The following is a 16,369-nucleotide window of genomic DNA, read 5'->3' as shown; positions in this document are numbered from 1 at the left end:
TGCTCTAAACAGCCTTCCCTGGTGCCCTCCAGATGCTGGCTGGGGCAGATGGGAAGAGAGAGTCCAAAACCTCTGGAGGGCACCAGGTTGGGGAAGGCTATTCTAAAGCCTGGCACGGTCACCCTCAAGGATGCATTTGATCCAACACTCTGCTTCCCACAGCAGTGAATCAGATGCATACTCAGGAAGTAGACGGTGGCTTGCCTGGTTTGTACCCATCACCTGGCTCCCAGATATTAGAGAAGTTGCATGTCATAGCTGCCAAGACAATTTTTTTTACTTGTTCATATCCCATGTTGAGTAGGATCTGCAAGGTGAAGCCTAGAGTTGTCATTGTGTTTATCACTGTGCATTTACATGTCACTTGGAAACCATCTTTAATAGTTAAGAGAGCAAGGCCACACGGGGCGAAGCATAGTCTTAGCCAGTAATTTAGTGTGGCGATCCATACTGTGGCCTCAATTCTTACAAATCCAGTTTTGAGATGTATGGTAGCATTGGAGACATGTTTGGGAACTTCAGATATTTGCCCACTTTTCTCAAAGGCATAGTAGATGGAAAGAATGCAAGTTCCACAAATTTCTGTTCAAGAAGTAGTTCTCAAAGCAGTTCACATAGGAAAATTGAGCAACAATTAAAACCTCCTTAACAATCACAGTTCTAAGTTTCCACCTCAGTGACCTCTGAACTCTTCCTTGAGTGTTTAGCACTGGAACTAGCAACTGCTCCACAGAACTTGGCTTTTGGATCTTTTTGTGGCTGGCTGTTGAAGCCCTGGGAGGAATGCTGGGATGCACAATACCCCACCACCACCCTCTTGTTGCCCTGCTAGGCTCATAGTGCTCACAGAGGAGTAGCTCTGTAGGTACACTCGTGAGCACCAAGCCCACATAAGAAGACTATGGTACCATAAGAGGGCAAAGGGCTTTTCTTCCGGTGGGCAGATACTATCAATTAATTTTGGCTCTCAGAAGGCAACATGTGGGGTGTTCTTGAGATGGCCAGGAAGCTAGAAGAGCAACTGGGCTGGGGGTGTCTGGGGTGAATACCAGACCTTCATGGATAAGCTAGAACTCTCTTCCCAGTGCACCTGGATTGCACCACCTCTCTCTCTCTTCCTCATTGTACCTTCTGAAATGTCACTACTTCCTTGCTTTCTTTAGCTCAACCTTAACTACACTTTTCTTCTCATCTTCAATTGAAATGAAGCTCAAGTAGGTAAAAACTGATTAATTCATCACATCCACACACACACACACACAGAGAGAGAGAGAGAGAGAGAGAGAGAGAGAGAGAGAGAGAGAGAGAGAGGTTTGGATAAAAAGATTCTCAAGGCAGGAGCATTGGAGGAAGACTTTTCTCCATTTGCTACATCGACAGCATTTGCTCTCGACTCTCATCCCAATAGCGATTAAGTTGATGGACGACAATTGGCCTCCTTCACTTGCATACATCTGACTGAAACTGGCAATTTGCTTTGAAGTGCTGTGCACTGTCAAAAAACCATGTACTTTATGTCTATCATCTCTGAACTGTGGTAATGAAGAAGGGCAAATGGGTTGCCTTTCAACCATCTTAATCCAGCAAAGAAACAAACAAAGCAAACAAAGATTTGGACAAACAGCTTTCTAAGGCTTCCACAAGCACTGCAAGAAAGAACCTCAAAGTAAATTCCAACACTCCCTCAGCATCTAGTATACAATTTGGCTAGTATTTCTAACAATCCTGCTCTATTTCACAAGCCCTGGAACATCATCTGCTCCAGGAAGGTCAACACCAATAAAGTCTTTGTGAACATGTGTCTGTCACAAGATTAGCTATCAGAGGCTCACAGGACTCTTGTAGGCTGTCAGTATTTGCAGACGGGACCCACAAATGCACATCGTGCAATTGAAGTGGATTTGCTCTTGCACAACAAACCTGCTTCCATTTTGCAGGAAGGAGAGTGACAGAAAAGTACACTGGAAAGTGTGGGGTGATAATGGCTGGACACGAGCTCACCATAAAACAAAGCAGAATGTATACTCAATGAAACAGTGGATGTCCTTTAACATCTTCAGACATTTTGTGCAAACAAAAGTGGGTGAATCAGTTGTTTGGATGCAACCACAGAGGCAAGTAGCCAAGTAGGACTAGTCCCACCTCACTATCAGTTCAGCCTCTCAAGAAGAAACAGTTTGACAATGGATTCTGGCCAGTGAAGAAATAAGAGGGTGTTTTTTTACAAGCTGTGTCTGCAGTGAGAGAGAATCTGTTCTGTCTACGAAAGGCCCTAGATTTAACCCCCAGCATCTTCAGGTGGGGCTGGGAGAAACCAGAAGAACTCCAGCTAGCCAGTGCAGACCCTCCAGGTGTCCCTAACTTCCAGGAACAGTCACCCCGGAATGTCCCACTTTTCCTTCGGACGTCCCTATTTTCATTGGAGAAATGTTGGAAGCTTTGTGCTGTGTAGACAATACTGAGATTGACTAAGGCAGCTTCCTGTATTCCTAAGAATAAGGGTGGGAGGCTCCTGACGGCAGGCTTACTCAACAAGTCTGCTGGTAAATGAAAACACCACAAATCTCTGGTATTCTCTGCTCACAAGAAACTGAACCAGCAGAGCAGCCTTTGCCAATGTGGTGCCCTCTAGACATTGCTGGACTACAACTCCCATCAGGCCCAGCCAGCGCATAGCCCAGGCCTACTCCTAGCACCCCCCCCAGGCAATCCCAATGCTCCCCAGAGGGCGCTACAGCCCACTTTCAGAACCACTGCAATAAATGCAAACAGGATGTTTACCATAGGCGTAGCCAGGATTTTTGTTGGGGGGTGGACTGAACCTCAGTTGATATTTTGATTTGTTTAGGGCGGCAACTGTTCCCTGCCCCCCATGACGTTTACCCACCTGACTAGAAATGGCTTGCAAGGGGTGTAGAAAGACAGATAAGCTGGACTTCTGCAGAAGAATCTTTCGGAGACATTAGGTGCCAGAAAAGGACAGCATTCCCTGCCATGATTGTACTCTAAGTCGGCCTTGCCTAGGCTAACACAGGAGCACGAGAACATCCCTGCGTGGCCCATTCTGAAGAGAGATGTGCCTTACTCTGCTGCACTGCACACGTCTGCTGCGTTTTAATTCAAGTACAAGCCAGCTAAGTAAATCATAGTTAGCAATTAGCGACATAACATACCACAGGGAAGGATGAAATGGTCTTCTGCCCAGCAGATGCCAGATTAATTCCATTTTTAAAAGGTCAGTTATTTTGCCCAAGCAGCAGCAATTAACTGGCCATGCCTAATTAAATGGGCAGCTTTCTCTTTCTCTCTCGCTCTCATTTTGGCTACCAGACACCATGCTTTGCATCTCTCAGAATGTTTTCTCTAGACTAAAACACCTTGGGATGTGGTATGTGACTCTCGTCTCTGCAATGACTGTGGCTGCACAGAAACTCCATCCCATTTCAGCCTTGCTGGTGCTCTGCCTTACATCTGTTCTGTCCATGTTTTATTTTAAAGGACAAGAAAGAAAGAAAGAAAGAAAGAAAGAAAGAAAGAAAGAAAGAAAGAAAGAAAGAAAGAAAGAAAGAAAGTCTACATCTAACTTGTATGCATTTTGAATACACCCCCCCCAGCCCATTTCACATTTCACATACAAGTGTATGTGAAATATACATTTGTGTGCACCCTTTTTGCACATCAAAAGTGCACGGCAAATCCAGGCAAGTGCACAATCTGGCTGGGAGCTGCATTCTAATCTGCAGGCAAGTTCAGAAGCATTGGATTGGCCTGGTCTGCTGAAAGAAGTAGGCCCAAAAATGTCTCTTTCAGAACTCTGAGCCCTCATCTATATAAACTGCAGCACAATATATTCTAAAAAGTTGCACCAATTAAATCTGAAGGTGGAAGATGGGCAAAGTTACTTTTTTTTTTACATTCCCCTTAAGAAGAACAAGATATGAACTACCTGCAAGTGGAGATCTAACACAGAATGGAAGAGGCTGGGTTAAAAACTACCTTTCTACCTGCAAGGCTTAAACCCCCCCCCCAAAAAAACCATGTATGGCAAAAGTTTCTTCTCGCTTCTCACCTGACACAGAGCATCCTAGCATCCTAGTCTGCTGAATGTGTAAACCAATTCTAAGCTCCTACAGAAGTTTTAGTTAGACCCATAGCAGTTGCCAGGGCATTACCACATTCACCTCTGCATAGTTCCAGCCTTATTTCAAACATCATGATATATCGAAATATTGTGAGGTTTATCTGGTGATATATCGTGATATGGAAAACCAGGTATCGCCCAGCCCTATAACGTGACCATGTTGATGAAGGGTCTGGAAACCAAGCCTCATGAGGAGCGACTGAGGGAGTTAGGGATGTTTAGCCTGGAGAAGATGGAGTATGATAGCCCTCTTCAAATATCTAAAGGGCTGTCCCATGGAAGATGGAGCACGCTTGTTCTCTGCTGCTGCAGATGGTAGGACCCAAACCAATGGATTCAAATGACAAGAAAGGAAATTCCTACCAGACATTAGGAAGAACTTTCTGACCGTAAAAGCTGTTTGACAGTGGAACAGGCTCCCTTGGAAGGTGGTGGATTTTCCTTCATTGGAAGTTTTGAAGCAGAAATTGGATGGCCATCTTCCTGCAGGAGGTGGGACTAAATGGCCCTTGTGGTCTCCACAATTCTATGATTCAAATTCCCTTGTGCATGGAAATATCTCTTTACCTGTTCAGCACAAAATGAACCATGAAGCCTCCTCAACGTCAGGAACCACAGGGAAGCTTCCACATGCCAAATGTGCCTAGAAGCCCCTGCAGACTTCTGTGCTAAATATGCAAAGGTCTGAAGATGACTCTTGACATGCAGATGGGTTGGGGAGACATGGCCCCAAACTGTCACCCCACTTTAAGCTGCTGGGTGTTCAGGCAAACACCTGAACAAGGCCACAATGGCTGTAACTCGGACCCAAGCTAGGCTTGAGGGTGGGTGCTGCTGCCAGGATGGAGAGGCCACCTATCTGCCACATCTCCACTAGGCGTCCAATCTGGTGGCTGCTTTGGGTTGGAGGAGGAAATTACTAGGAGTTTAGCTCAGTGAAGACCTTACTTGGAAAATAAATACAACCCAGGTAATTAAGAAAGCCCAACAGAGACTCCATCTCCTCAGAGTACTGCGGAAGAATGATGTCAATCAACATTTGATGACCTCCTTCTACCGGTCCACAATAGAAGGTGTCCTTTCATACTGCATCACGGTGTGGTACACTGGTTTGACACCAACTGCTGGAAGTGCTTACAGAGGGTGATGAATACTACACAGGATATTATGGGCTGTCCCGTGAATCCGCTGGATGAAATAGCGGAAGAACGTTGCCTCAGGAGAGTGAGGAAAATTCTCAGGGATGAGTCACACCCTGGCCGGCACTTTCTTGATCTCCTGCCCTCAGGCAGAAGATATAGAAGCAGGATTAGTCACACCAACAGGGTAAAGAACAGCTTCTCTCCGTGGGCTGTTAGGCTGCTGAATGAAAAGATAACAACGGGGCTACTGACTTTCGGGTTTGGTGGGTGTGCGTCAGTAAACAAGGGGAATTAAGACTAAGAGAGCTGAGGGGGGGGGGAGCTCGTGTAATCTCACTGTATACAAGTTGTACAAGTGACAATAAAGTCAATTTCAATCTCCACTAAGCGTTCAATCTGGTGGCTGCTTTGGGTTGGACGAGGAAAAGCAAACGGAAAAACTTAATGGCTCAGTCCAGACCAAATGGCATGGGGCTCTGGTGACCTTGGGGCAAGGCAGCCTCCACGTCTGATTGTGGATGTCTAGGCTGGGGTATTCAACGAGGGCCAGGGGGTCCAAGGATCACATCTCACCTCAGCCACGAAGCTCACTATGTGGCCTTGGGACAGACAGGCCTCCTCAGCCATGTTTCCTGCACAGGGTCATTGTGAAGGCAAGACTGACTGGGATCCCCAACCCATCCACTCTGAAGCACCTTGGAGGGAGGGCCAAATGAAAACACAATGAGAAGAAAATGACTCTGAAGCTCATAGCTGGGGCTGGCTTGCTTCGTTTCCCACAAACCTCCTCCCTGCCTTAGATTTTCTACAGCGGAACTTTTCTACGATGTGAATTTAATTAGTGCTCGGCTGTCAGAAGAACGATTTGGAAGATGTTGCTTCTCCCGGCACACACTCCATTATACTACTCCTCATAAAAGTTTGCCAGTAAACCCTCCATAATTGCACAGCAGTTGCACAGAGATCTTCTTTTATGTATTGCGAACAGAAGTTGCAGCAGCCTTCCAAGGCAGGAGATATATCACATTCATGACAAGATGCAGGCCTGCAGCAGGTTTCAATTTCCCTTGTCGCAAAATGGCAACGTCTATGGAATTAACCAATCAACATTTACCTGGTTCTGGAAAGCCATCCTGTTTAGCAACCTGAGCTGCTGATGTTGCTGCTTGTCGTTCTCAAGTTTTGATTGCATCTGTTGTGTTTCTATGATATTGACAGCCATCTTTGGAGGCCTATGCCCACCCAACGGTGGCACATAAATAATTTTATAAATAAAAATAAAACACAACTGCAAGGCTTATCCAAAAGCCCAGAATTCAGAATCATACAAACATTTTTAAAAAAACACTGTTAAAGTCACTAAAAAGTTGACTAACCCAAACTTCACAGTTGCTACTGAAAATCACTCAAGTAAAATTAAACTGTACATACCATTTTAAATGCATGATAACCAAGCATTGTGTGCCAGGGATGGAGAAGAGGAGAAGATAAGATGGATTTTTTTGCTGTCAGGGGTCCTTGCTCTTACCTAGCTGCATGGCAGGCAGCTGATTCAGCAGGTGAAGCTTTTCTGCCTCAAGGTCAGAAACAAGAGATATATCTGCTGAATTTCTGCCTGCCTCATAGGCCAGTGGGAAAACAACAGCTTGATGACTTCCGACCATTAATATCAACAGAGCTAACACAATGCGGTAGCTCATATGTAGCTGATACAGCTGTTAAGAGTAGAATTATGTTCAAATGCCTTTTGCTCCAATTACCTTCCATTCCAAGCAACTTCCTGGTTCACAGTTCAGTCTCTAGGCCACAACACAACACATATGCAGCCACTACAGCTGTTTTGCTGCATTCTTGAAGGAAATGCAAACCAACCTTGCAGAGCTCTGTACAGATGAGACCAGGGCTGGGGGTAGTGAAGTGAACTTTCCACGTTCTCAGCTTCCCAGTTTGATGGATTGCCTATATTTCTTTCTGAATACACATGTGCGCACATGCATTCTCCCTCACCCTCAGTATTTAACTCTGGCAATCTCAAATGGTTTTTTAAAAGCCTTTCCTGACAACCACTCACAAGCTCTTTAGCCACCTTCCTTGCTTTCAAGCAGCAGCAATTAAGACAAGGGGCAGGAAGGTTTGCTCTCCAGGCACCTCCACTCATTGGAAATGCTGCAGCTTAAAGTTGCCAGCGAACACAAGTGGATCCACTGCCTCACAGGAAAGTCCTCTTCTTGAATGCTACAGGCCTGCCCAAAGTTTTCCTAACCCTAACCCAAGAATTAAGCAGCACTATATTATAATCAGCAACAGTCATCTGTGAAGAGGAGAAAGCAAACAAGTTCCTTCCCACAGCACCTGCATGGGGTCATTCCTCTCCTCCTTAATAATAATAAAACCAGGGTGGATTTGATTTAAATCAAATCGATTTAAATCACAATTTAAATCACTAGTCAGTAAGACTTGATTTAAATCTTTGTCTTTCTTTTTTTACAGAAAGACTTGTTCTTGTTGGTATAATCTTAATATTTACAACCAGATCAAGGTTTCATTTTTGGAATAATGAATTTTCAGAGTAGTTTCTACAGTTATATCAAAAATTACTGATTTGGCTATACTGTTAGAAATACATAGACAGATAATTATGAAATTATTGTAAGGTGTAATAAGTTAACTGTTTGTATTTGGACAACTTTTCTGATGTGCTTTGTTGGAAGGAGAAAAATAATCATTTCCTTAATAACAATATAAACAATTTATTTAACTAAAACAAAAACATTATAGCATATGTATGCATATTTGTTAACTGATGTGATTAAACGGGTTGTTTTTTTTAAAAAAAACCTTAGACTGAGTTTTAGCACACATGAAAAACGTAAAATAAATCCTTATTTCCTGATGAATAGCCTTTGAGGTATAATGTAACTTAAATAGAAAACTATCTTTAGAAAGATTTTCCTTCCAAAAGCATTTTATTTTAAAAATCCAATTAAAATTTTAAAAAATCTGATTTAAATTTAAAAATCTGATTTTTTTTTGTTTTTAGTTTCTAAAAAATCATTGATTTTTATCCACCCTGCATAAAACCTTACCCCTTCCTAGGGATGAGCAAACATGTCATTTTCAATTTCTCACTCTTCCAGTCTTAAGTTTGGCCTTCCACTTTGCCACACCAGTTAGCAATCGTGCTGCACAGTCACATCTTAGGCAACGGTTCTGTCCAAGAACCATATATGCCATATATGCAGAAACGAATATACATATACACAAACTGCCCCTTTGGAACTGCCCCTGCATGAGCCAGCGTGCTGACACACACACACACACCCCAGCAAGGCAGACAGCTTTAAAGCATTTTTCACGCTGGGTTTGCTGGGATAGAGAATCAATATGAATCTGTTTGGACACTAGCCAGCGTTGCCTCTGGCACATCTGAACAGACACCAGCTGTAGTAGATAGCGGAACATTGACTGCTGGCTTCTTCACAGGTGCACCTCCATGAACAAGCTGTGTGGGTTTTAGGTAATATCGCAGCTACAGAGACTTGTTTGTTAAATATGGTGCACTTGACCAACTTTTGACTCTGCTTGATGTTCCTGATCCCTTATCTGTGGCTCCTGGTTACCTCCACAATGTAACCTGGACCCGGACAAACCACTTGTTGTAACCAGAATCCTGCACCACCCACAGAAGCTGCTGAGCAGATCTTGCCCACCTTGGTTTGCCTATTGCACAACCATGGCCGTGAAGTTTTGGCTAACACACACTTGGCTATTTCTTGACTGGTGGTTTGAATGACAAAAGTGAAACAGAGGTGAAAACAGAGCTGGTGCCACAGCTAGGAAAGCTCCTGAGCCAGTGTGGTGTAGCCAGTGTGGAGAGCAAGTGTGGTGTAGAGGTTAAGAGCGGTAGTCTCGCAATCTGGGGAACCGGGTTCGCGTCTCCACTCCTCCACATGCAGCTGCTGGGTGACCTTGGGCCAGTCACACTTCTCTGAAGTCTCTCAGCCCCACTCACCTCACAGAGTGTTTGTTGTGGGGGAGGAAGGGAAAGGAGAATGTTAGCTGCTTTGAGACTCCTTAAAGGGAGTGAAAGGCGGGATATCAAATCCAAACTCCTCCTCTTCTTCTTCTGAGCTGTTGGGAAATTCCAATGGGGAGTTATAGGAAACAAATGGACTTACACACAAGTCCATTCACTGGTGGCCTCAAGCACTGCAAACCATCTCGGCCTCAACTCTACAGAGGGTGATGATGACGCTGACCTACAGGTTTGCTGGATGGATAAGCATCTTAAGTACATAGAGCTCTTAGGGGGAAAAGCCATTACTGAAAGTACCTATGATAATTAGGGTGATTCTATGAGATGTAAACAATATTAATGTCCATTGGGATCGCTGGCCCACTTATAGGCATTATGGATTGAAAGTTTCAGAATGCTAAATTATATTTTGCCTAATATTCACACTATAGATGCTTACTAATTGATTAAATTTATATAGTGTAGAATTTCACTTTCTGCTGGTTGTGCTTATTATATTTAAACAGAAGAGGGAAGCAAGAAACCCATCGTATCCTCCGAAAAGATCCTTTTCACTGTCCTGTCAACTGCACACAGACAACAATCACCAGGAAAATGAAATTCCAAGGTAACAGAATGCAAATGAAGTTCTCTGTGCAACAGTGCCCCACTGACCATGCTGAACTGCTCAAAACCACTGTGCAAACCACCTGCAGAACAGAGAGCAGCAGCAGCAGTATGGAACAACTGATTGGTTCAAAATTGGGAAAGGAGTACGGCAAAGCTGTATATTGTCTCCCTGCTTATTTAACTTATATGCAGAATTCATCATGCGAAAGGCTGGGCTGGATGAATCCGAAGCCGGAATTAAGATTGCTGGAAGAAATATCAACAACCTCAGATATGCAGATGACACAACCTTGATGGCAGGAAGTGAGGAGGAATTAAAGAACCTTTTAATGAGGGTGAAAGAGGAGAGCGCAAAATATGGTCTGAAGCTCAACATCAAAAAAACGAAGATCATGGCCACTGGGCCCATCACCTCCTGGCAAACAGAAGGGGAAGAAATGGAGGCAGTGAGAGATTTTACTTTCTTGGGCTCCACGATCACTGCAGGTGGTGACAGCAGTCATGAAATTAAAAGACGCCTGCTTCTTGGGAGAAAAGCAATGACAAACCTAGACAGCATCTTAAAAAGCAGAGACATCACCTTGCCGACAAAGGTACGTATAGTTAAAGTAAAACTACTGGGTTTTCCCAGTAGTTATGTATGGAAGCGAGAGCTGGACCATAAAGAAGGCCGATCGCCGAAGAATTGATGCCTTTGAATTATGGTGCTGGAGGAGACTCTTGAGAGTCCCATGGATGGCAAGAAGATGAAACCTATCCATTCTTAGGGAAACCAGCACTGAGTTCTCACTGGAAGGACAAATCCTGAAGCTGAGGCTCCAATACTTTGGCTACCTCATGAGAAGAGAAGACTCCCTGGAAAAGACCCTGATGTTGGGAAAGATGGAGGGCACAAGGAGAAGGGGACGACAGAGGACGAGATGGTGGGACAGTGTTCTTGAAGCTACCAGCGTGAGTTTGACCAAACTGCGGGAGGCAGTGGAAGACAGGAGTGCCTGGCGTGCTCTGGTCCAGGGGGTCACAAAGAGTCGGACATGACTATACGACTAAACAGCAGCAGCCACCTAGGTTCTAAATACTTCTCTGTTGCAGTTTCTCACCACACTGAATCCTCAGAATCACTTTGTCCAATAAAGCAGATCCATGCCATTATTCAGGAACCAACAGAATGTGAATGTTACAAAGCCAGTTGAGAGAGAAAAGGCACCTTGACACGTTCCGAAGTACAGATAGCTTCTGCAGGTAACCAATCAGGCAGTGAAACAGGCCCATGTATCAGTGGTACAACATCATTCTCATTTACTTCTACTAAAGGATTCAATAAGATTGAATGGGACCTGACTAGAATTTTCTCTTGAGGCAATACATTCCTCATGGAGCAGATTTCAACATTCAACTACAGCTCAAGGTACAAGTAGAATTATTAGGAGCGATCACAAAGAAGTACAGCATTTACTCAAAGGCTTCTGTTCCACTCCTTACCCGCATCCTTTCATGAAGTTCATGCAGACAAGCCTGTCATACTATTAAGCTTTGTACTATTAACAAAAGCTTCTTTGTCACCCAGCCATATCAAGCAGTGACATGAATAACGGCATGCAGCTGGTTTTACTGAACAGCGAGCTTCCGAAGAATACCTCACTCTTGCAAGAAACAAGAGACTTGCAATTTACAGAGAAATGTTCAGAGGCAGCCTTCTTGACAAGGAGGGCACGACACTAGTTACTCTACATACAGCTACCAGCTCACCTCCAAAGTTTTTACAGTCTCAACCAGCAGTGGACTGATTTATAACTGAAGTTTGTGATCAGCTGGCAGGCATGAAGCCGCCTCTGGACTGAACCACTTCAGTTTGCAGGGGAACAAATGCGTGTTTGGGTACATTCTGCTTGTGGGCATCCCATGGGCATCTGGTTGACTGTGGGAATAGAGCACTGGCCTGAGTGGGCTCTTCTAGTGCTCTTATGCTCATCTGTATGAGACAAGCAGGTCAGGGAGAAAGACTAGCCTCTCCGCCTTCCAAAATGCTCGCTTCCTCAATTTGTACCCATGGTGGCTGGAGTTAATGGGAGTCATAATCCAAAGCATCTGAGGGGCACCAGGCTGCCTGAATTACACCAACCTTGCAAAGGTGGGGCAGTTAAACTAGCAGGAAAAAAGCAGGGAGGGCAGGTCCACCTTCCAGTCCAGAAGCCAAGGAGGTGATGAGCCTCAACAGCTTCTGAAGGAAACAAGCTTGCTCAGCACCTCTTGACAGATTCGCCTCCCTGCCTCTTCAGCCCTACCAGACCCATCAGACAAAGGAAGATGTGATGTCCCCACTGTGGAAGGATGTGTGGATCCAGAATTGGCCTCCACAGTCACTTACAGACTCATTGTTAAAACCGTGTTTATGGAAGACAATCTTACTCGGCTACGAGGGATCGCCAAGGAGGAGGAGGAGGAAAGGGGCTCAAACCTATGGGGAGCCATGACCCTTCTCCATCTGGAATCCCTGATGTGCAGCCCTCATCCATAGGGCAATCAGCAAAGGGCAACCAAAAGGAGGAAGAGGACTCCCCAATGAAGAAAGGTTGAAGCATTTGGGACACTTTAGAGAAAAGGTGAGTAAGAGGTGACATGAAATAAGTTTTTAAAACTATGCATGGCATGGAGAAAGTGGAGAGAGCAAAGTTCTGCTCCCACTCTTGCAACACTAGAAATCTGGGACATCCAACAAAGCTGAACGTTGGGACATTCAGGGCAGATACAACCAAGTTCTCCTTCACGCAGCACAGAGTTAAACTATAGAGCTCACTCCCTCAGGATGGCCACCAACTTAAATGGCTTTAAGGGCTATCCGTGGCTGAAGCCGGGATGACTATGCTCTGTTCCCACAGATGGAGGAAGGAATGCTTCCAAAACCACAAGAGGGGACAGTGCTTGGGTCCTGCTTGTGGGTTTCCCACAGGTACCTGGTTAGCCACCATGAGAACAGGGTGCTGGACTAGATAAGCTCTTGGCTTGTTTATGTTCTTATGTTCAGTGAGGAGGAAAATGCACTCCACACCTGATCAGAGGCCATTTATCCTTTGCCCTGGCATTGAAACTGACACCAGGGGCAGAGGCAGAGAAAGGTGGGTGCGGTGGGTATGGTCCACCCCAGGTGCCATCCCCGAGGTGGAGTGACATCGCCACCCCACCCCCAACACTTGCCTCTATTGGCGCACCCCCAGGAGGCTCGCAGCGGTTGGCGCACCCCCAGGACACGCCCCTGCATCCCTGGGCCGCTTGCCCCACCTCCACGGGCAGCTAGTCCTGCCCCCAGAGTGCATGCCACTCTGGGTGCCGGAGCAGCTAGCTCCACCTCTGACCGGGGGCAAACCTTGGTAAAATTCGAGTGCAAATTAGATCCTGGACTTTCTTTACCAAAATCTCTGGCAAAGAAAATTCCCTTCCTTTGATAGCTCCAGTTGCCAGAAGGAGGTGAACAAGACACCATCCAACCACCTTAGGGACTGGACTCCGATTTGCATTACGTGAAGCAAAACTCAAATGTTGCAGTATGGTCTGAACACACACAAAGTTAGGCATGATTTTCTCAGCCAGTCTGTCGTTCTTCCCCAACAACTGGTACTCAGGATACTGCCCCTGTACACAGTTCCTTTTAGCAAAAAGCCCCATGAATTTAAAAACTTTTTCAAGCTCTCTAAGCCAGTGGCCATCAACACAGCTTAAGGCGGCAAATTCCACAAGTTATTTATGTATTGTCTGAAGAGGAACTGGTAGTTACACCATTGTTTTAATTACAGTTCCCTAGACAAGGTGGGGCTGTTCTCCCACAAGTGCACACATGTTCAGTCAGAGGCTCAACTGCCTAAGAATCAGTCTAAGCTTCTTCCTGCCAGCCTTGACTGGGGTTTTTTGTTTACCTGTGTGGGGACCTGGAGATCTGAGTCATGACCAAACTGCATTTTTACTGGAGATTACATTGGTGCATTTTATTATGGTACCCTCTCTGATATCACATGGTGATGAAAGGCGAATTAGAAAGTACATTAAATAAATAAAAATAAAAATAAGCAGCTTTCCTTATAATGAGCTGGGAAAATGTGTTAGTGAAGGGGGTGAAACTGTAGCCAGCAGATCAATGAGTAACTCATTTATTACAAAATACATTTTTTGTGGACATGCAGGGTTATCCTGAGTTGCAGGAATATATGCACACACCAGTACGGTGGTACCTCTGGATGTGAAAGGGATCCATTCCAGAGCCCCGTTTGCATCCTGAAGCGAACGTAACACACGACTGTACGTCTGCGTGTGCGGCATTTCGCCGCTTCCGCGCATGACATCATTTTGAGCGTCTGCGCATGCACAAGCAGAGAAACCCGGAAGTAACGCACTCCGTTACTTCTGGGTCACCGCGGAGCACAACCCGAAAATGCTTAACTTGAAGCGTATTCATCCTGAGGTATGACTGTATATGTGTATAATAAAGGAAGGGTCAGAATGCAGAGGTCGAGCATGCAGAAGGTGCCTACACTTCACAGGGAGGGCTGGAATACAAGTAGCGCCACTTCCAGCGAGTGTGGACAGTGCTGTGCTAAACACACCCAGTGGTCCACTTTGGGGTGTTCACATCAGCGTCTTGATATGCAGGGAGGTTATTTCCTCCTCCTGTGCTTCAAGCCGCATCTGCATGGCACTGTTCACATCAGACAAGGAGTGGGCAAGTATTCACTGGGTGCACATGAGCTTTTTGGTTCCCCTGCCCTTGCAACATGCCCACCCCCCCAAATCCTATTCAATAAGCATAACAGGACAGCTGTTAGGGTATGTTCAGATTACAGTGGTACCTCAGGTTACATACACTTCAGGTTACAGACTCCGCTAACCCAGAAATATTACTTCGGGTTAAGAACTTTGCTTCAGGATGAGAACAGAAATTGTGCAGCGGCGGCAGCTGGAGGCCCCATTAGCTAAAGTGGTGCTTCAGGTTAAGAACAGTTTCAGGTTAAGAACGGACCTCGGGAACAAATTAAGTACTTAACCTGAGGTACCACTGTACTGCTTTTTCCACATACAGTTTTCTAGTTAGATTGCACCTGGGGTTTTTTTTTGGGGGGGGGGGGGGTTGAAGAGAGACCACATCAGGCAGCCGTATTTCCCAAGAAGCAACAGGATCCTTCTGGATTGTGGCTGATGTCGTGTAAATGCAGCCGCCCAAAACATTCCTGTTTATACCTTTCTCATAAAGAACTCAAACTGGTGATACTTAATTCTCCTCCTCCCATTTTATCCTCACAACAACCCTGTGAGGTGGGCAGGGAGTGACTGGCCCAAAGCGAGTTTCATGGCAGGAGGGGATTTCGCCAATAACACAGAACGTGAACATATTTCTGCTTCAGTTTATTGCTGATTCTGATCTTTTAAAAAGGTTTCAAATGGCTGCCAACCGTTCCTACCAATAATGTTATCGTTTTATTCTTGTCTGCAAAACAACCCCACAGTATATAATTCTAAAGAACAGAGAAAATCAACGCGGCTTCCAAGCCAGCCGTGGGAAGGCACTGGCTGCGGGCGGTCTGAGGCCGCTTCTTTTCTTCCGCTCCCACACGGCGGGGGCCGAGGGGGGAGCAGCGGCGCCAGAGGCCGCAAAGGCGATGCTGGAAGATGCAGAGACCAGAAACCCAACCCCCGGGGGCTGAGAGGCGGCGGCAAGGGGGGCGCATATACAGCAAAGCCCCCCCCCCCCGCGCTGCAGGCTGCAATGGAGGAGCGGCCTGCCCGAGACAAAGGACTGGGCTTGGTCCCCGCCCTGGGGAGCCACGAGGCGGCGGCGGAGGAGGAGGAGGAGGAGGGCGAGAGCCGCCCGGAGCCCGGCGCCGAGTCACCTACCGAGAAGAGGGTGGCGTACGCCGAGAGCGCGAACTTGAGGCAGTAGTAGTAGAGCAGCGAGTCTCGCCAGCCCTCGCCGCCCATGGCTCCGCCGGCGCGCCTTTCCGGGGGAGGCCGGCCAGCGGCGCGCCTCCATCCAGCCGGGAAGGGGACCTGGGTCGCCCCCCCCCTCCCGCACCTGCCGCGCCACTTTCTCTTTCGCCTCGCCAGCCGCGCGCCCCGCCCACTTCCGCCCCGCAAAAGTGAAAGCAATTAAAGGGCCCGGCGCGGCGGGTCCCGGGGCTCCCTTGCGCGCTTGGCCCTGAAGGCGCTGTGTCGGCGCTACCCGCCCAAATAGGCGCAGAGGGAGAAGGACCGGAAGCACACACCAAAATCAGGTTGTGTTTTGTGCCCTCTGGAACTTTCGCGGGCTGCCTGCGTTTAGCATTTCAATTTTGACACCACCACAACAGTGTTGCAGCTACTCTTTTATGCGGGTTCTGCTGGCAGGCGCAAATTTGTGACGCGCTCTGCACTTCACGTGTAGATGTCCAGAGAAAAATGTCTGAATGTGAATGGCTC

The 16,369-nt window shown here is 46.4% G+C and overlaps 1 protein-coding gene across 2 annotated transcripts in view; it reads right to left on the bottom strand.

The window, feature by feature from the left end:
• Positions 1-15,976, bottom strand: part of LOC309375552 (tetraspanin-15-like) — an 85,796-nt gene extending 69,820 nt beyond the window's left edge. For both annotated transcript variants that reach the window (XM_081921371.1, XM_081921372.1), the window contains exon 1: positions 15,809-15,976. In XM_081921371.1, coding sequence (XP_081777497.1) covers positions 15,809-15,892 — 84 coding nt within the window. In that variant the 5' untranslated portion in view covers positions 15,893-15,976. The remainder of the gene's footprint in view (positions 1-15,808) is intronic.
• Between the last annotated feature and the right edge of the window lie 393 nt (positions 15,977-16,369).

This window comes from Podarcis melisellensis, assembly GCF_964234715.1.
Source record: "Podarcis melisellensis genome assembly, chromosome: 8".
Classification (NCBI taxonomy): Eukaryota; Metazoa; Chordata; class Lepidosauria; order Squamata; family Lacertidae; genus Podarcis; species Podarcis melisellensis.
Note: the sequence above shows the minus strand (reverse complement) of the source record. Positions and strands in the feature narration are given on the sequence as shown.